The 18,786-nt window shown below is 57.4% G+C and overlaps 3 protein-coding genes across 6 annotated transcripts; 1 reads left to right on the forward strand and 2 right to left on the reverse strand.

The window, feature by feature from the left end:
- Positions 1-275: 275 nt before the first annotated feature.
- Positions 276-6,740, forward strand: TRIM28 (tripartite motif containing 28). 2 transcript variants are annotated; one of them, XM_012752396.2, is made up of 17 exons: positions 276-1,282; positions 1,610-1,722; positions 1,949-2,081; positions 3,504-3,639; positions 3,715-3,831; positions 3,906-4,020; positions 4,143-4,289; positions 4,391-4,505; positions 4,586-4,692; positions 4,785-4,821; positions 4,908-4,956; positions 5,044-5,296; positions 5,391-5,710; positions 5,793-5,913; positions 6,002-6,088; positions 6,174-6,311; positions 6,400-6,740. In XM_012752396.2, exons 1-17 carry the CDS (start codon positions 952-954, stop codon positions 6,574-6,576), a joined length of 2,496 nt encoding a protein of 831 aa, XP_012607850.1. In that variant the 5' UTR covers positions 276-951; the 3' UTR covers positions 6,577-6,740. The 2 variants fall into 2 exon arrangements, with proteins under 2 accessions (XP_012607850.1, XP_012607852.1); XM_012752398.2 differs by having other exon boundaries at positions 646-1,282; positions 4,911-4,956.
- Positions 6,741-7,528: 788 nt separating this feature from the next.
- On the reverse strand, positions 7,529-10,620 carry CHMP2A (charged multivesicular body protein 2A). 3 transcript variants are annotated; one of them, XM_012752405.2, is made up of 6 exons: positions 10,453-10,620; positions 9,602-9,793; positions 8,193-8,372; positions 7,991-8,121; positions 7,852-7,913; positions 7,529-7,738 (listed from the first exon to the last, which is right to left on the reverse strand). In XM_012752405.2, exons 2-6 carry the CDS (start codon positions 9,767-9,769, stop codon positions 7,611-7,613), a joined length of 669 nt encoding a protein of 222 aa, XP_012607859.1. In that variant the 5' UTR covers positions 9,770-9,793; positions 10,453-10,620; the 3' UTR covers positions 7,529-7,610. The 3 variants fall into 3 exon arrangements, with proteins under 3 accessions (XP_012607859.1, XP_012607858.1, XP_075849448.1); XM_012752404.3 differs by having other exon boundaries at positions 9,602-9,815; positions 10,453-10,619; XM_075993333.1 differs by having other exon boundaries at positions 9,602-9,868; positions 10,453-10,619.
- A 580-nt stretch (positions 10,621-11,200) lies between these two features.
- On the reverse strand, positions 11,201-14,808 carry UBE2M (ubiquitin conjugating enzyme E2 M). The gene is made up of 6 exons (XM_012752406.3): positions 14,114-14,808; positions 12,491-12,585; positions 12,320-12,358; positions 12,116-12,219; positions 11,807-11,870; positions 11,201-11,718 (listed from the first exon to the last, which is right to left on the reverse strand). Exons 1-6 carry the CDS (start codon positions 14,220-14,222, stop codon positions 11,578-11,580), a joined length of 552 nt encoding a protein of 183 aa, XP_012607860.1. The 5' UTR covers positions 14,223-14,808; the 3' UTR covers positions 11,201-11,577.
- Between the last annotated feature and the right edge of the window lie 3,978 nt (positions 14,809-18,786).

Here is an 18,786-nt window from a genome sequence, read left to right on the forward strand (position 1 = left end):
CAGCCGGCTAGATCACGGGGAGGAGCCCCTGGCGGGGCTGGGTGGCATCGCACGGACTCGCTGCCCTGTAGCCGCTCGTGATCTCCGTTTGATTTAGGCAGGTTTCTGTTTCTCAAGTTGAACAACAAGGCTAAAACCAAATGTCAGCCTCCGCACTCGAACAGGACCTTCTTCTCTCCCAGGAGGGAGGCCGTCCGCCCTCCCCCCACACCAGTCACCCCTCGGCCTTGGCCCCGCCCACTGGCCATCGGTCCTGCCCCGTGTCCCCAACTATCGGTGACGTAGCGGATGGACAGGTCTCCCGGCGGGCCGAAGGGGCGCGGAGTGAGGTGGAGTGCAGAATGCCCACGCGCTTGGGCACAGAGCGGCCTGCCCTGGTGCAGGCTGCACTTGGAGCTGAGCGGGAAATCACACTCTAGGATCAGCGCGCACGCCCCGCTAGAGGATTAAATTGCAGCGGTGACGTCACGGAGGCCCCGCCCTCACCACGCTAGCCACGCCGAAGTAGGGGGGATGGTGGGAGGGCCCGGCCGCGCGCGTGCGTACTTCTGGCCTTGCCCGGGCCGAGCGGCTAGGGCCCCGCCCTCGGGCGTGCGGCGCCCAGCGCGCGTGCGCGGCGGCGGCGGCGCCAGTTATTTCTGTCCCGCCCCCCGACCGCAGCTCTTTCTGCGAGCGGGCGCGCGGGCGAGCGGTTGTGGGTGTTGCGCGTGGTGCGGGTCTAGGCTGCGGCTGAAGCGGAAGCGCGGACGGCCCCGTCGGAAGGCGAGCAGGTAGCAACCGGCCGTGCCTCGGCAGCGCCCCGCTCGCGGCGGGCAGCGGCCCAGGCGGCGCGTAGCGGCGTTCGGCCTCGCTGCTGCGGCGGCCCAGCCGTTGGCGGTGAGCACGTCTGCGCCTGCGCGGCGGGCCTCGCTCCCCTCCTCCCCCCCCCCGGGCGCCCCCGGCGGCGTGTGAATGGCGGCCTCGGCGGCGGCTGCGGCCTCAGCGGCGGCGGCCTCGGCCGCCTCTGGCAGCCCGGGTCCGGGCGAGGGCTCGGCTGGCGGTGAGAAGCGCACCGCCGCCTCTTCGGCATCGGCCTCGGCCTCGGCGGCGTCGCCCGCGGGGGGCGGCGGTGAGGCTCTGGAGCTGCTGGAGCACTGTGGCGTGTGCCGGGAGCGCCTGCGGCCTGAGAGGGAGCCGCGCCTGCTGCCCTGCCTGCACTCGGCCTGCAGTGCCTGCCTTGGACCCGCGGCGCCCGCCGCCGCCAACAGCTCTGGGGATGGCGGTGCGGCTGGCGACGGCGCTGGTGAGTACGGAATGGCTGGGAACCGCCCCTCCCCCCACCTCTCGCTTTTGATTCCATCTCGGTGCTGAGATGGGGGTGCATCTGCGCAAGGGGGTGGGGGCCTGAATAGGGCCTGGCCTGATCGTGCACGGGGAGTGGGTTCTGGACCCAGCATGCGACGAGGGTGTGGCTGAGGACTGAGATGGGGAGTCTGACTTAGCTGGAGGGAAGATGGCTCAGGGAGGGGAGGTGTGGGCTGCCGCGGGATGATGGTCGGGGCCCAGTAAAGGAATGAGGGCACAACCTAGATGGGTACGTAGAGTGGTCTTACGCTCCTACTCCTCTCAGTGGTGGACTGTCCCGTGTGCAAGCAGCAGTGCTTCTCCAAAGACATCGTGGAGAATTACTTTATGCGTGATAGTGGCAGTAAGGCTGCCACTGATGCCCAGGATGCTAACCAGGTGCGTCGTACCTCAGCAATCCCCAGAAGGTCTCTGGCTTTGGGGAGGGGGCATCTGCCCAGGAGGAGTTTGGCACCAAGTTCCAAGATGTTACTCTTTCCACTCTCCTAGGCTCTGGGTGGGTTGCTTAGTCTGGGTAAAAGGGACCAAAGGTTGTGTTTCCTGGGATGTAAATGTAGACTTACAAGGTTGTCCTGCCTTCTCTGACCCTGCCTTTGCCTGGCAGTGCTGCACAAGCTGTGAGGATAATGCACCAGCCACCAGCTACTGCGTGGAGTGCTCTGAGCCGCTGTGTGAGACTTGCGTGGAGGCTCACCAGCGAGTGAAGTACACCAAGGACCACACTGTGCGCTCCACTGGTATGTGAGGCTTAGGAGGCTGTTGCAGATGTTCTCGTATATGTGTTTTCAGCTTGTAATATTGGTTGAGTCTGATGGATGGGTCCTAGAGTTGTTCTCCAGGGGGTGCCACCTGAACGGTCTGTAGGCTGAACTCCAAAGGCAAGGAGGCTAGGGTTCTGTTGTGCAGTCTCTGGGGTTCTAGTTGGAAGGGGAAAGGTCATGGGCATGGGAGGCACAGAACACCTTGGCATGCTTCATGGGTACAAAGGGTTCCAGGAGGCTCATGGGGGGAAGCTCTTAGGGTCCTGGTGGTGGAGGGCTCAGTATATGCAGAAAAGGAAAGGCATGATGTGAGAGGCTTACCAGATCTGGGGTTCTCTCATGCCTGGCTTAAGATTCTTCTCTGGACCCTGACACTTCAGGACAGGGGTTCTTGATAACCTTGATATGTTCCCTTGAATTGTCAGTGATGGTGAGTTCTGGAGGTTTGTTGGCAACCCATCCAAAGCTTAGGTGTTTCCAGGTTTTTCTGGGCTGTCTTTGGTATGGAAGGAGGCTTAAGAGTCTCCTGAGGTAGCTGTGCTGTGATATTTCCCATCCCACAGGACAGCATTGGTGGGAAGATGGGGATGGAGTGGTGGCTGTGGTGCCTGAGGAGCCAGGAGGGATGGGCAGAGGTCTACAGGGTGCCCTACATTCATTCCAGAGCTTGCAGGCAAAGGTAGGGTGCAGGAATGAGTGGCATTGGGGAAGCAAAGGCCTGGCTTAGCTGTGTCCGGACACTACATGTTATAGATTTCTTTGGTCTATTGGGGACCAACGTGCCTGATCAGCTTTTAGTGGGTAAACAGGTTTTGGAGGTTACTGGTGTGTTGGTCTTGCGTGGCATTATTCTGAGCACCTGGATCCTGCTCCAGAGAAGGGGCCTGACACCATTTTGAGGGGCCTGGTCTGATATTTCATGTTCACCAGTCTGAGAAGACTCTGCAGGATTTCTTCTTGGCTCTTGGATTGTAAGGTTCCCTGGTATTTTGTTAGCAAAGAGAGATGGCTACCATGATCAGAGGAGAAAGAGTTCTAGGTGGAGAGTGGTTTGTAGGCAGAATTCTGAGTTTCCACACTTGGAGGAGTATTCACTAGAGGGCATGGGAGTAATGTTGCCAGAGGCTGTCCTCCTTATCCTTCATGTTGTCACCCCCAGAAGCGGGAAGGAACTGGGGATGTTCCTCTTTGCTAAGATGGGGCAGGAGGCTCTAAGAGCAAAGACCTAGACTTGTAGGCCTGTGCTTTGTTCTGGTTACTGCCATGTATCCTGTAGGTCTTCCCAATAGATACCCCAAGGTTGCAGGAAAGGGTGGAAATGAGGCCCAGAGCTCTATCTGCTGCCTGAGTTGTGAGTGGCCAAGGGCAAGGTCCAGCCTTATGATTTCCACTCCCTAGGACCGGCCAAATCTCGGGATGGTGAGCGTACTGTCTATTGCAACGTACATAAGCATGAACCCCTTGTGCTGTTCTGTGAGAGCTGTGACACCCTCACCTGTCGAGACTGCCAGCTTAATGCCCACAAGGACCACCAGTGAGTCCCAAGGCACAGTGGGTGGGTGGGACCTGTTTCCAGGTTCAGCACCCAGGCCCATCTGTCTGCTCTCAGGTACCAGTTCCTAGAGGATGCAGTGAGGAACCAGCGAAAGCTCCTGGCCTCACTGGTAAAGCGCCTTGGGGACAAACATGCAACATTGCAGAAGAGCACCAAGGAGGTTCGCAGCTCGTAAGTATGGCTTCCAGTCTGTGGGGGTGGTCCTAGGTGAGACTCTGCCCAGCTTGACCTGTCCTGCCCCCTAGGATCCGCCAGGTGTCTGACGTACAGAAGCGTGTGCAGGTGGATGTCAAGATGGCCATCCTGCAGATCATGAAGGAACTGAACAAGCGGGGCCGTGTACTAGTTAATGATGCCCAGGTAAGTCTTGGGTTGGCAAGAGGGTCCCTGGGCCCCCTCTGCTGGTTCCTGATGCTTTCCAGAGTGGGGAGGGATTCTGGTACTCTCTGTCCTTAATGATTTTGTACCCTCTCCACCTGCAGAAGGTGACTGAGGGGCAGCAGGAACGCCTGGAGCGGCAGCACTGGACCATGACCAAGATCCAGAAGCACCAGGAGCACATCCTGCGCTTTGCCTCTTGGGCTCTGGAGAGCGACAACAACACAGCCCTACTGCTTTCTAAGAAGTTGGTGTGTGCTTCTGGGCTCCGAGGTGATAGGCTCCAGTGGGTGGCCCCCAGCTCCCTGGAACCTTATTCATTTCCTGGTGCGCTTTTGCCCCACCCCACCAGATCTACTTCCAGCTGCACCGGGCCCTCAAGATGATTGTGGATCCCGTTGAGCCACATGGTGAGATGAAGTTTCAGTGGGATCTCAACGCCTGGACCAAGAGTGCTGAGGCCTTTGGTAGGTCCGTCTTTTGCCCCAGCTCTACTTTGTTACCACCCTAGGTGCTGCACATACTTAATGCTGTTTTATTCCCACAGGGAAGATTGTGGCAGAGCGTCCTGGCACCAACTCAACGGGCCCTGCACCCATGGCTCCTCCGAGAGCCCCAGGGACCCTGAGCAAGCAGGGCTCTGGCAGTGGCCAGGTGAGCAGGGAAGAAGAGCCAGGAAAGGGGGCAGGGCAGGAGGTCCCATGGGGTTCCTACACCACTGAGGGCCACCTGTTCTCTGTTTATAGCCCATGGAGGTACAGGAAGGCTATGGCTTCGGGTCAGGTAAGTGGGTCTGCCTGGTGGGTGTGGAAGGCCTTAGTGTGCTGTGTTCATCCCAATTTGCTGGTCACTTCTTTCTGTTCTCTAAGCAGATGATCCCTACTCAAGTGCAGAGCCCCACGTGTCAGGCGTGAAGCGGTGAGTGTGGTAGTTCCCTAGGGTGGAGGATAGGTAGGGATGGGGTTAGATGGAGGGTGAAGGGTTCACACTAAGTTGCACCTACAGATCCCGCTCCGGTGAGGGTGAGGTGAGTGGCCTCATGCGCAAGGTGCCACGAGTGAGCCTTGAACGCCTGGACCTGGACCTCACAGCTGACAGCCAGCCCCCAGTCTTCAAGGTCTTCCCGGGCAGCACCACTGAGGACTACAATCTTATCGTTATTGAGCGGGGCGCTGCTGCTGCATCTGCCGGCCAGCCTGGGACTGCACCCCTGGGAACTCCTGGTGCCCCACCTTTACCTGGCATGGCCATTGTCAAGGTGAGCCTGACCCAGGGAACCATGACTACAGGATGACAGCTGTTACCCTGGTCTGGACCCTGTTGAACAACACTCCTCCCTTACCACCTTGCAGGAGGAGGAGACAGAGGCTGCCATTGGAGCCCCTCCTGCTGCCACTGAAGGCCCTGAGACCAAACCTGTGCTGATGGCTCTGGCAGAGGGTCCTGGTGCTGAGGGCCCCCGCCTGGCCTCACCCAGTGGCAGTACCAGCTCAGGCCTGGAGGTGGTGGCTCCTGAGGGTACCTCGGCCTCAGGTGGTGGCCCAGGCACTCTGGATGACAGTGCCACCATTTGCCGTGTCTGTCAGAAGCCAGGTGACCTGGTCATGTGCAACCAGTGTGAGTTTTGCTTCCACTTAGACTGCCACCTGCCTGCCCTGCAGGACGTGCCAGGGTGAGTGCAAGGCTGGGTGGCGTCTGGACAGGGCACAGGGGGCTGGGCAGGGTCCTTTGCAGCCCATTATTCTTTCCCCTAGAGAGGAGTGGAGCTGCTCACTCTGCCATGTGCTCCCTGACCTGAAGGAGGAGGATGGGAACCTTAGCCTGGACTCAGACAGCACTGGTGTGGTGGCCAAGCTCTCACCAGCCAACCAGCGGGTGAGGGCAGGGGCTGCTCAGTTTGGGGTAGCTCTAAGGTTTGATGGGGTTGCCCAGAACTGTGATGTCTGTTGCACTGTCTATATAGAAATGTGAGCGTGTCCTCCTGGCCCTGTTCTGTCATGAACCTTGCCGCCCCCTGCATCAGCTGGCTACTGACTCTACGTTCTCCTTGGTGAGTCCTCGGACAGGAGAGTGAAGGAAGGGGTGGTGACTGCTGGGCCTCACCCTCAACCTGTGTATGTGGTCTCTGCTTGCAGGACCAGCCTGGTGGCACCCTGGATCTGACCCTAATCCGCGCCCGTCTCCAGGAGAAGTTGTCACCCCCCTATAGCTCCCCCCAGGAGTTCGCCCAGGATGTGGGCCGCATGTTCAAGCAGTTCAACAAGTTGACTGAGGTGAGCCCGTAGGATGGGGGGCTGTGGGCAGGTCGACATTGTGAAAGAGCCAGGACTCACCTACCCACCACATCCCTGCTTGGCCCAGGACAAGGCGGACGTGCAGTCTATCATCGGCCTGCAGCGCTTCTTCGAGACTCGCATGAATGAGGCCTTCGGTGACACCAAGTTCTCTGCTGTGCTGGTGGAGCCCCCACCGCTGAGCCTGCCTGGTGCTGGCCTGAGCTCCCAGGAGCTATCTGGTGGCCCTGGTGATGGCCCCTGAGGCTGGGTCCCCCTTGGCCAGGCCAGCCTGGCTCTGTTCTCTGTCCTGTCACCCCATCCCTACCCCTCTGGTGGCCTGACTCCCACTCCCTGGTGGCCCCATCCCCAAGTCCCACATGATAAATGGTTTTTACTTCTGTGGATTTAATAAAAACTTCACCAGTTCTTCAGGCTTTGGCTGGTAGGGGGCTGTGGTCTTGGGGCTCAGTCTCTGACTACATCTCCTCACCCTCATCAAGCACTGGTGGCCCTGAGTGACCTTGCCCCCAGCCTGTCTGAACCTATGTGGATGCCTAGGGAGTGAGGAAGAACATCCTTCCTGGTCCTTTACTGGTGTTGAGAGGGTCAGGCATGGTAAAGGCTGCACATAATAGAGGTTGTCAGGAACCTGTGGATGGGTAGGTGGGGTGAGGCCCCCAGGTTCAGTGGCCACTCTTAATCAGCTGTTTCTAATCAGAGACTTTGTGGTATAGTTTTGTCCTTGTTGCCATCCTTCCTTGCTGAAACTACTGACATCATTATTTATCCCTGTCTTAATGACTCTTGGCTACTCTCCAGCTGAGCCTCAGTGGGAATCCCAAGTTGGACTGGTCACCCCTTGCCCACATCTGTTGGCCTGGACCATCCTTAGGTGTTCAGTAACCCATCACTGGACAGGTGTTGGGCACTACAGCCTGGCAAATAGGGGCTTAGACTCCCAAGGTGTTTGAGGAGCTCACCACGTTGGAAACAGGCTGGGAATGTGTTGGGACTTGGTGCACATCTGACCTTAAGCCACCAAGCCCCGAACATCCCGTGGGTACTTGGTGTGTTACCCCAAACTCCAACCAATCTGGTATTAGCTTATGCCAAGTGCCGCTTTACTGAGTTCTGCCCAAGTAACTCCTGTTCTTAGCCCCCAGGGACACCAGTCTGGTCCCACATCAGGCTAGAAGTCACACAGGCTCAGAAACCAGTGTTCAATTTATTTTATTACAGAGGGGTCTTGGTAATAATCCTGGGCATCCACTGGTACTCTTGGAGTGGTGGAGGCAGTCAGTCCCTCCTCAGGTTCTTAAGCCGCTCCTCTAGGTCTGCGTCAGCATCAGCTAGGGCTGAGGCCGCAGCCTCTGCTTTTTTCCCACCACCAGCTACACTGAGTGAGCCTCCAGTTGAGGGGAGGTCTGTAGGGAGAAAGGGTAGGATAGGAAAACAGGGAAGTAATGGAGGGAGAGGGAGAGTTGGGCTGCTGCTGGGCCTTGGGTTGGAAGTGGAACCTCCTTTTTGGAGCACTCACTTGACAGCTCATCTGTCAGGCTCAATCCCAGCTCATCCAGGACCTGGGACACAACAGCATCACTATGGAAGAGATAAGGAACTCTTGTGAGAGCTATGTGATGGTGAGGGCAAGGCAAAACATCTCAGTTTCCCCATACCTCTCCTCTTCATCTTCCTCATCACCCATGGCGTCATCAATAGCATCGTTCATCATCTCTTCCTTCATATCCATGATCTCTGCCTGCCGCTCAAACTCCATCATGATCTTCTGAATCTGGGGCAATTTCAGCTGAAAGGGGGAGAGAGACTGGTACTCACGGGTCAGGTGGGGTGGGGAAGAGGGGATTAGGAAAAATGTACCTGTCTGTTCATGGTGCCCATGGCTTTGGTGACACCTTTCATGGCTTGTGCCATTGAGTTGTTTGACTTGAGTGTCTGGATCTTGAGGGACACAGCCTGGATGTTGGCCCGCATCAACACAAACTTGCGCACGTAGCGCCGGGTGCGCACCAGGTCTTTTGCCATAATGCGCACAGCATCCTGTGGAATAGACAAGGGTATCAAGGATGCTGCAGTGGTGCAGTTGTGCCCTCCATTCTACCATTCTCACTGAAGTCTCCAGAGACCTTATGTGGGTTAAGCCAATAGTCATTACTTCCTCTTCCTGCCCTAACCCTCCTGCCTCATGGGCCACCACTCCCTGGATTCCTTTATAAGGTCCTTAACTTTTTTTTTGAGACAGAGTCTTACTCTGTTGCCCAGGCTAGAGTGCCGTGGTGGCATCCTAGCTCACAGCAACCTCAAACTCCTGGGCTCAAGTGATCGATCCTTCTGCCTCAGCCTCCGAGTAGCTGGGACTACAGGTGTGCACCACCATGCCCAGCTAATTTTTTCTATATATTTTTAGAGTTGAGATGGGGGTCTCGCTCTTGCTCAGGCTGGTTTTGAACTCCTGACCTTCAATCCAGCCACCTTCGCCTCCCAGAGTGCTAGGATTACAGGCATGAGCCACTGTGCCCAGCCAGGTCCTTAGCTCTTAATCCCTAAATGCTGGAGGGTAGGCCTGGGCTCACTGCTTAGGAAGGTCCTTTTCCCTCCACGTATACAGTTATTCCCTTGACTCAACAAAATTCTTCAATTTCTATACCCAGGCTAAACAAAAAATCTACCTCCTATGCTGCCTGACACAAGTTCACACCTTGACTCTCCAGAATTACATACAAACCTATCCCAGACTCAGCTGCTGAGTCCTTGCCCTCCCTTGCCCATTCCAAGAAATGGCACCTCCTGTCCAGTAGTATAGGCAAAAACCCTGTTACCCATTAAACGGTCTATTCTTTCTCAATGCTTTCCTTACTGGTTCTGGCTGTCTTTGGCTTCTTACAGCTTTGTTGTTAACCTTTCAGCTCATTTTCCACTATGGTCCACAATTCTGAGTTGTCAGGCCTGTGCCCAACCCTTGGAGCTCACCAGTGGCCTGCCATTTTGCTGAGTCTCTCTGATCTAACATTAGCTGCTCTGTTTGCTTGACACACTCCCCTGCCCAACTCTGTAGGCTCACTGCCTTGGCTCACTTGGCCTCACTCAAGCCTTGGCTCTCATATCACTTCCTTGGAGGTGGTCTTCCAGACCCCCAAATGAGGAAAGCTCCAGTTGCCCTTTGTTCATTTTCCTTGAAGCACCTGTCTTTTGGCGTCCTGTCTGTCTTGTTTACTGCTACTACAGCAGTGCTGAGAGATGGCACCTTGCCCTGGACTGTCCGAACTCACCATCTGGCCCTGCTTAGCCATCTTCTTGATGTCTGCAATAATTTTCTTTTCCTGGGTCTCTAGCTTCTGTCGCTCGCGGTCCAACTCCCTCATGGCGCGGTTCAGGGCTCGCTGGTTCTGCCGCAGCAGTTCCTCTGGTGTCTTCCGGCGCCCGAACAAAAGGTCCATGGTAGTAGGAGACCACTGACAACCCTGAGACAGATGTGAGACCTACCTATTGGGGCGTGGGAGACCACAGGAGAAGAAGCAGAGCAGGGTCACCGAGGCCTTAAGAAATGGGAAGGGGCAAACGGATTGGAGGCATGAATGAAGGGCCAAAGGGAGCAGCTGAGAACATTGGGGCTGCCCTGGGGACACAGAAGGGACAGCTAGACCTGAAAGTCATCCATCGTGTGCTGGCCCAAGCCCTTCCTTCATCACCATGCCGCCACAAGAGATTAGGGCATGGAAGTTAAGCTTCTCTCTCCAGACCCAGGGGTGAGGGTGGAGGTGGAGATGAATGAGTAAACTGGAGCATTTGGGCCCGTGGGGACCTGACCGGGGCGGACAGCATGGGTGGATGCCGAGTGCGAAGAACAGGGTGGATGTGGGGGCTCTGAAGTTGAGGATTGGGAGTTGTCCCTGAATACTGAGGGCACCTGGGTGAGAACAGTTGTGGGCACTGGGGCGCTCTGTACGGAGGGAACGGCGTCAATGGGCCCTGCACATCAAAGGCAAGGCGAGGTTGGGGACCCTGACGTTGAGGCCAAAGTCCCAAGGCAAGGCAATGGACGCCCTGGCGAAGAGAAACCCTCGTCTAGCCGCCGCCCGCGCGCCCGCCCGGGATCTGCAGTCCAGCAGACGCCACTCACCGGAGACGGGACGGGGACCCGTTTCCGCTTCCGGGTCACGCTCCTCTAGCTCGAATACCCGATGCGCCCCCCAACGAAGTCCCCTCGCCTCTGTCGCCGGTGCCGTTTCCGGACTAAACGACCTGACGTCACACACCCCGCTCACACCCGGAACGCCGGGAGGCGGCAGAACGCGCGTACGCATGCGCTCTGGAGCAGGCCGGCGTCCCACCCAGCGCATGCGCATCAGCTCCCGTTTTTTCTGCGGAAGGTCGGAAGGTGTTCTATGGCTTTTAGTCCCACCCGAGTGACCCGATCTAGGCCCCGTTTTAGATCCTGGACGAGGGTGGTGCACCTTTGGGCGCCTTCTGCGCAGTCACCCCGTAGGTCCCACATACATGTGAGAGGCCCGATCATCTGTGGTACTGACTTCTGCCTCCTCCACTTTGGTTGGCCCACCCATGCCAAAAAGAGGAAAAGCTGGAAATGCTATGTTCTTTCCCCTATGCTGGCCTACTGGGCAGCACGCCAGTAGTCACTGGATCCTGTACTTGCTCCTCATCCCAGAGTCAGCTTCATTCCACCCAACCTGAGGCTCAGGCCTGGTATCCCCATCATCCCCATGGCTGCCCCAGGCACTGGGCAGCCTGTTGCACGATGCCCCAATGCCACCCGTGACCACACACCTTCCACCATCCCTGCTTCTGGAGGCCCTGAAGGAGGATCTCTCCTTCCCCTCCCAACCCACAGAAGGAAGAAGCAGAGGCCATGCAGTAACATTCCCCTTTAATAGCCTGTGGGACCTCTAGTGGAGGGGTGGGTTGCCCGGGCCCAGATACCCAGGCCCCTTGCCTACCCACCCCACAGCCCAGAGTGGGGGCTAGACAGCACCCAGTGGGGAGGGGGGGCTGGACAAGCCAATTCATTTCCCATCGCTGAGTGGGTCGGGGGAGGCAGCGCCGACCTTAATCACATGGTGGTTAAAAAAAAAAAACAACTAGGGACAGGTGGCAGGGAGGACAGACAAGGCCAAGGCAGGGGATTCCCCCACCGGCCGCCTTCCCCACCCCCCACCCGTGGCCCCAATAAATATTTGCAGGGGATGCCGGGGCTGGTGGCCCTGGCAGGGGCGGGTATGCGCCAACCCTATTTCAGGCAGCGCTCGAAGTAGGTGGAGCCGATGTAGCCACCCCGCATGGAGCGCTGCACATTCTGCTCAAAGAGCCGCCGGTTGTTCTGCAGGACCTCAGCAGCCTCCTTGTTCAGTGGGTCCTCAGGGTTGGGCTCCTGTAGCCAGCACAGGTGGGGGTCAACAGGCCGGAGGGGCAGAAGGCCAATCACCCACCTCCAGCCCCAACCACCCCCTCCTACTCACCAAAAAGAGATACTGCAGGCCATAAATTATGGAGTTTATCGTAAGGACTGGCTTCCAGTCCTCTCTGTGGGCAAAGAGCATCAGGGTCAGGGGCTGGTGAGTGAGAGGTTGCCACAGGCTCTCCTGATACTGGACAGGTCAGGCTCAGGGCACAGGAGAGTGAGGATATAAGAAGCTGAGGGGGAGGGCATGGAGGTCAGGCCATGAAGATGACTTGGAAAGGAAAGGACACAGACCAGAAGGGGGCAATGCCCACTAGGCCCTAAGAGGGGCCTGGTAGGCAGGGTAGGGGAGGGCTAGTGCCCTAACCTGAGGATGTTGAGGCAGACGTTGCCCTCGAGGTCAATGTTGGGGTGATACACCATCGTCTCACACTTCACCTTGGGGGGGTCATGCGGGTAACCCTGGCCCACCTGGCTCCAGGAAAAAGAGGGGAGGTGGGTAGGTGCTTGGCAAGGCCTCAGGTGCTGCCTTGTCAGTCCAGGGAGCGACCCCTGGGCACATGGGACTCACCTTAAAACTGAACACAAATTTCCCACTCTTGTAGAAGCCCTGAAAAGGGAGGGGAGAAAAGAAAGTGTTAGGGCCCCATCCCACAGGGCCTGATGGGCAAACCAGCTCTCCACCCCCTTGGTGGGGCTATCCTTGGTCTGCTCCTCGGAGTCCAGCCACGTGGGCCCTCACCTCATCAGGACAGATGACCAGCTTGAAGTTGAGGAGGTCGTCTGGGTCTGAAAAGCTGATATCACACGTCTTGGGCAGGTTTAGCTCGTTAATATCTGGGTTTGGGCAACAAAGAAGGGGGGATAGAAAGAGGGAGAGGAAGAAAGTGAGAAAGAGGCCAAGCACAGTGGCTCATGCCTGACTTAGCAGTTTGGGAGGCCAAGGCAGGACTGCTTGAGGCCAGGAGTTTAAAACCAGTTTGGGCAATAATGAGACCCTGTCTCCACAAAAAAAAAAAAAAAAAAAAAAAATTAGGTGTGGTGGTGCAGGCCTGTAGTCCCAGTTACTCAGGAGGCTGCGGCAGGAGGATCGCTTGAGCTCAGGAGTTGGAGGCTGCAGTGAGCTATGATGATGCCACTGCACTCTAGCCCCAGCAAAAGACACCCTGTCCCCCCAAAAAAGAGAGAGAGAGAGAGAGAGAGAGAGAGAGAGAGAGAGAGAGAGAGAGGGAGAGAGGAGAACACTGAGGGCAGGCATTTGCAGAGCCTCTGTGGCCTCCTCCTGGACCTCTGTCCTAGGCTGTGCGCCACATCGCCAACCCTCTCCCACTCCCCAGTCTCCAGGTGGACTCTTCTGGAACCAAAGCATATTCCAAACGCACATGGTGAATTGCAGCTGTGTGTCCCAGCTCCTGGCCCAGGGTAAAATCCAACTTTTCTGAATCTAAAGCCTCAAGTCCCCCCAACCCAGGTCCCAAGGGCCCCAATTCGCACATGGCCCCCAAACCCCTGGCCTCCAACAGCCTCTGACCACCTTAACCTCAGGCTCCCAACCATGACCTCCACTCTCCAATATCTACCTATCCACCCAAACTCAAGGATCCTGTTCCCCCCATATCCTAAATCATTCTCTTACACCAATCCCTAGTACTCATTTTCCCTCCTCTTTGCCTGTCTCCCAAACCCAAGTTCTTGTCTGACTCCTACATTCTCTGGTCCCCGGCCCCGCACCCCACCCTTCCCTACTCCCTCTGACTCTGAGATTCCCAGCTCAACAGCCTAAATTCTCCCCATCCCTATCTCTAATCCCTGGCAACCACTATCCCTTCCCTATTCCACCTATCACCCCAAACCCCAAATTGCTGTGACCTCCAGACCCATGACTCTTTGGCCCCCAACCTACTCCACCCGTCTGACTCTGAGGATCCCAAAGACCCAAGCATAACACACTACATCCTCATCCACTCATATGTCCAATCCCCGGCCCTCACTATGCCTCTCTTTTCAGCCTGTAACCCCAAACCCAAGTTCCCGTCTGACCCCCAGATCTTCCAGTCCCCGGAGCCCCACTCCACTGCCTGACCCTCAGATTTTGGGTCCTTAGGACCAGACGCCAAATCCTCCATACTGGGCCCTCATCTCTGACCCCTCCCCGTGACTGTATTACCCCATCCCTGATTCCCCCAACACTCCAACCCTTAAGCTCTGACCTCCGACCCCTCACACTTGCAGCCCTCCGAGATCTCTGACTCTCCTAGACCGCATTACCCCACTTCTGACTCCCACATCCTACCTTCCCAGGCTCTGACCTCCCACCTCCGACTCCCGGTCCCCGGCCCTCAACCCCCATCCCCTGACCCCCTACCCTTCTGGATTCGCAGCTGCGCCGCCGACGCCTTCTTGCTGCTGCCCTTGGTGCCGCCCGCCGACTCCTCCTCCTTCTTCTGCTGCTTTAGCGAGAACAGCTTGATCATCCTGCCGCCGCCGCCGCCGCCGCCGCCGCTGCGGGGCCAGGGACCCCGGCCACCCGGCCCCCCGCCGCCGCCTGCGTTGCCTCCGCTCCTCTGACCCGCCGCCGCGGCCTCGTCCGCTGCTGCTGCCGCCGTCCGCCCGGCCTGCCGCGCCGCTCCGCCCCGCGCTCACCGCGCGGCCCGCCTCGGCTCCCGTAGTCCGGCTCCGGCCTGGCCCAGCGCCTCGGGGTCGCTCGGCGGCCCTCGGACGAACTCGGCTGTTCGCGGGCCCGCTAGGCCCCGCCCCTACCTTCCCTGGCCGCTCCCTCCACCCCCTCGCCCGCTCTGGTCTTCTCAGGCCCAGCCGCGCTTCTCGGGCCGCGCCGCTCGCCTGCTCAATCAATTCCTCCCCGAGGGGTTTGCGGCTCAGTGGGGAAGGATGAGGCGGCGGCTGCGCAAGCGGAGGCCGCCTGCTAGAGGAGGCCCGGCTTCTGCGGCACCAGCGGCTTCGGCGCGGAGGTCGGCAACGGCCTTGGGTGCCCCGCCGCTTCGGATATTTCCGCCGCCTGCCCGCTTCGGCTCTTGCCGCCGGCCTGCGTTTTGCGTCTGCGCAGTCGCCACAAGCCCGCCTTGCTTGGCGATGGAGTTTGGAGTTCGGGCTCCTTCGGCGGTACTCGGGTATTTCCGTTTGTGGCGATGACGATTCGGTTGTCTTACGGCCACTTCCGGGGGCGCTTGCCAGCCCCGGAAGGAAATGGCTTTGGTTGCCATCTTTGAGTGGGGCAGCTTTGCTAGAGGTCCGTCGGTTCTATGTTGCACGCGTGCAGAGCGCGGCGGGGGTGCGCCAGACAAGGTCCTTAACCCTGTAGGTCTCAGACAAAGGTAGGATGATACCCTCAGGCCAGAACCTGGGCCAAGCCAGGGGCGTTGCCCCGAGGGTGAGGGGTCGAGCACCCTCAGTGTCCCATCACAAACCCAAATATACCCGCTTATGGAGATTCTCATTCAGGTAAACAAAATGTGTATTATGCCAGACAGTGGTAAGCACTGTGGAGGTTAACAAGGGTGTGGAAGTCCTGCCCGAGTTTCGGGACACTTGGGGAACGGGACGAAGGGGCCAAGCGAGCTCGCTCTTGGAGCAGTCCCGGTTTCTAGCGAAGACGCACTGCGGCCTCTGCATTTCCGCGGCTGTCAGGAGCTGGAGTGTGGGCGGGGTCAGCCCCTATCCAATCACAGCTCAGCGTGCCTCAGAGGGCGGGAGGAAATGGCGTCCCGCGGGTCAGCGACTTCCGCCCATCTCACCGCAGTCTTCAAGCTGGTGAGCAGAGGGTGTCAGAGTCCACAGCTCAGTCCTGACGCGTGCGAATGCGGCTCCCCAGGCACGCCCCCTCCCTTCATCGTGGCGGCGCGCCGTCGCCGCCCAGAGTATTGTGGGAGACGTAGTCTCGACGGTCTGGTCGGCGACGTAGTGGGGTCAGGCGTGTGTGCTCATGGGCCCTCCTCCGCCATCTGACCCCACCCAGGTCCGCAGTTCTCACCTCGGACTCTTCCTGAAGCTCTTTCATCCCCAGCGCCTACTCAGGACCCCGACTGGCGTCCACCTTTCACCTGTCCTCTGTCCTCACCTCGCCGAAGCTCTGTCCCCTCACCTCCAGTACCTCCTCGGACCTGCCCCATCACATTTTCATCTTAGGGGAGTCGCCTTTACCTGTTCAGAGCTTTGTGTGGCGTCCATCCTGGTTCCAGCCTCGGTGGCCCTGCCCTGTGTATGCCCCCCAAAAGCCCCTTGGCAGCTTTTGGCCCCTGGACTGATGTTTCTCTGTTGCTCCTCGTTTTGGCCCTTCTGGGTTCAGTGTTCCATCTCAGAGCTGTCCTGAGCCCCCTCTCCTGTTCCTTAAGGAGCTTCCTTCCTCCTTCAGCCCTTTTGTCCCAGCTTCACACCCCCAGCATCCTTTCTTGTCTTTTTTTTTTCTTCTTTTTTTCTTCTTTTTTTATTTTTTTTATTTTTTTGTGCTAATGGGAAGATGAATTTTTTTTTTCTTCTGAGACAGAGTCTCACTTTGTTGCCCAGGCTAGAGTGAGTGCCATGGCGTCAGCCTGGCTCACAGCAACCTCAAACTCCTGGGCTCAAGCGATCCTTCTGCCTCAGCCTCCCGAGTAGCTGGGACTACAGACATATGCCACCATGCTCGGCTAATGTTTTCTATATCTATATTAGTTGGCCAATTAATTTCTTTCTATTTATAGTAGAGATGGGGTCCTGCTCTTGCTCAGGTTGGTTTCGAACTCATTAGCTCAAAGGATCCGCCCGCCTCAGCCTCCCAGAGAGCTAGGATTACAGGCGTGAACCACCCTGCCCAGCCCCTTTCTTGTCTTTACCCCTGAGAGTTGAGTGCTAGAGACATTTGGGGTGAGGAAAGGGGCTCAGAGGCCTCAAACAGCTTGGATTGGCTGGGCGCGGTGGCTCACGCCTGTAATCCTAGTACTCTGGGAGGCCCAGCTAGGCGGATGGCTCAAGCCAAGGAGTCTGAGGTTGCTGTGAGCTAGGCTGACACCACAGCACTCTAGCCCGGGTAACAGAGTGAGACTTTGTCTCAAAAAAAACCAGCTTGGATTTGGGGCCAGTATGACTTCAATCGTCCCACTTTCCTCAGGCTTCACACATTGTTGGTTCCGGGACTCAGAGGGCCCCTGCAGACTGAGTCTCCCTCTCTTTCTCTGCTCTTTCTTCTCAGCCACCCTGCTCTGTACTGATTGTTTTCATGCAGGCCATCTCCCTGTGGCAGTCGATGACCTTCCTGCTGTTTCTATCTAGTCTCAGGGTAGTTCCTATTGGCCAGTCTGGTCCATGTGTCCCTCCTCAGGTCAATTGCTGAGGTCCATCTGGTGAAGATCCATCTAGGAATGGAGTATTGGTCCCCCAGAGATGTGATCCTGGACTAGCCAAAGCTGGACTTTTGTGTTCTCCGTCCTCATGGCTCAGCATCCAGTGGGGAAGACCGTGAACCATGCAACAACATGCTAGGAAGAAGTGGGTGGTGGAGTCCACACCAAGGAGGAGGGGATGGCCATGTTGAAGCTGGGTGCTGGGTTGGATGTGGTGCAGCTGTATCTTTTTTGTCACCCTCACAGCTGCCCAAGTGGCAGGGGAACATTGGAGTTGGTGGCTTGGGAGGCAAGAGTGCCTGTATCCCCTGGCCCTGCTGTCTATGGGGAGGCAACACAGGGCTTGGCATATACAAAGGCTCTGAGGGAAGCCAGGGCCAGTGCCTCAAAGGGACTGGGCAGAGAGCTGTGTGTGTTAGTGTAGCTTCCGGGACCTGATGCTGGAAAGGGTCTACTTTGGAGACGAGGGGCTGAAGCAGTCAGGGAAGGGAGGCTGAAGGTAGGTGCTGTGCTCCATCAGGCCAGAGATGGGAAGCTGGAATTAGAAGGTGAGTGATAGAATTAAGGAGGTTGGGGTTGGGGTAAGAATAACCAGATGGATGTGGCATTGTGGGGAGGGGTGCTTAACTTGGGAGCAAACATATGGCCTCAGGTACAGACCATCCAGCAAGAGGCTGGCTGGGCACACTGTTATAGCTGCTCCAGCTGACCAGAGCCTTGGTGGTTCCTTCCCGGAATTCCTCTCATGGCTTTGGCTGTGTGGGGCCAAGTGGTCATTCTGTCCAGGCCCTCAGCCCTGCTGATAGTATGGTAGTAGTTGCCTACTGATGGGCCCAGTCACCACCCTTCTGATTCTGCAGATCCTTACCCAGGAGTGGCCTCTAGCCCAAGCTCATTTGTCTTTTCCTGAGGCGAAGGCCCCAGTCTTGGGGGTCAGGGTAACTTGATATAGGAGGGGAAGGTCCAGCTACACCCCTGGAAGAAGCTTGGACACAAGGCTTCAAGTCCCTATTCCTGGAAATATCCAGGTCAAGACTAGCCTGACACCTGCCCAGAGACCTTGACTGGGGTTTAGGACTTAAGTTGGACCCTGCTGCATACAGACCCCTTCTTAGGCACTGACTTTTATCCTGTGTTGCTTGCACTCAAGGAACCCACTAGGATGGGTGCAGGGTTGTTTCAGGGGCTTGGTCAATGAGATGGAAACAGAAGATGGCCATGTCAACAAAGGCAATGGCGCAGGGTCCTGGAGATGCTGCCCTGAAGTCTGCAGGATGCTGAGCCTGCACTGGCAGCATCTGTCCACTTTTCACGCAAGCTACTGTCAGCTGTGTTTCCTGTGACTTGCTGCTGAATGCACTCCTTATAGAGACCACTCAATGTTGGGGAGCCCTCCTGGGGCTGTGCACAGGGCCATTCCAGACCAACCGGGGTTCCATCTGCAGGGTTCTGCACCCTCAGCACCTGTTGATTGTAAACATGTGGGAACAGGAAAGTCTTGGAAAATCTGAATTTCCAGGTAAGACCTTCCAGTTTTTGAACCTAGGAAATTTACAAAGACACCTGCAGGCAAGATTTGGCTCACCAGGTGCTAATTTGCTACTTCTGCTGCACCCGATGATCTCGGTTAGCTGGGGAGAATCTGGCCAGTCCAGGTCCTCTCCTGGGAGTTGGCTTGGCCCATGGTCCTGGGGACAGACAT

This window comes from Microcebus murinus, chromosome 16 (genome assembly GCF_040939455.1).
Source record: "Microcebus murinus isolate Inina chromosome 16, M.murinus_Inina_mat1.0, whole genome shotgun sequence".
In the NCBI taxonomy this organism is placed as follows: Eukaryota; Metazoa; Chordata; class Mammalia; order Primates; family Cheirogaleidae; genus Microcebus; species Microcebus murinus.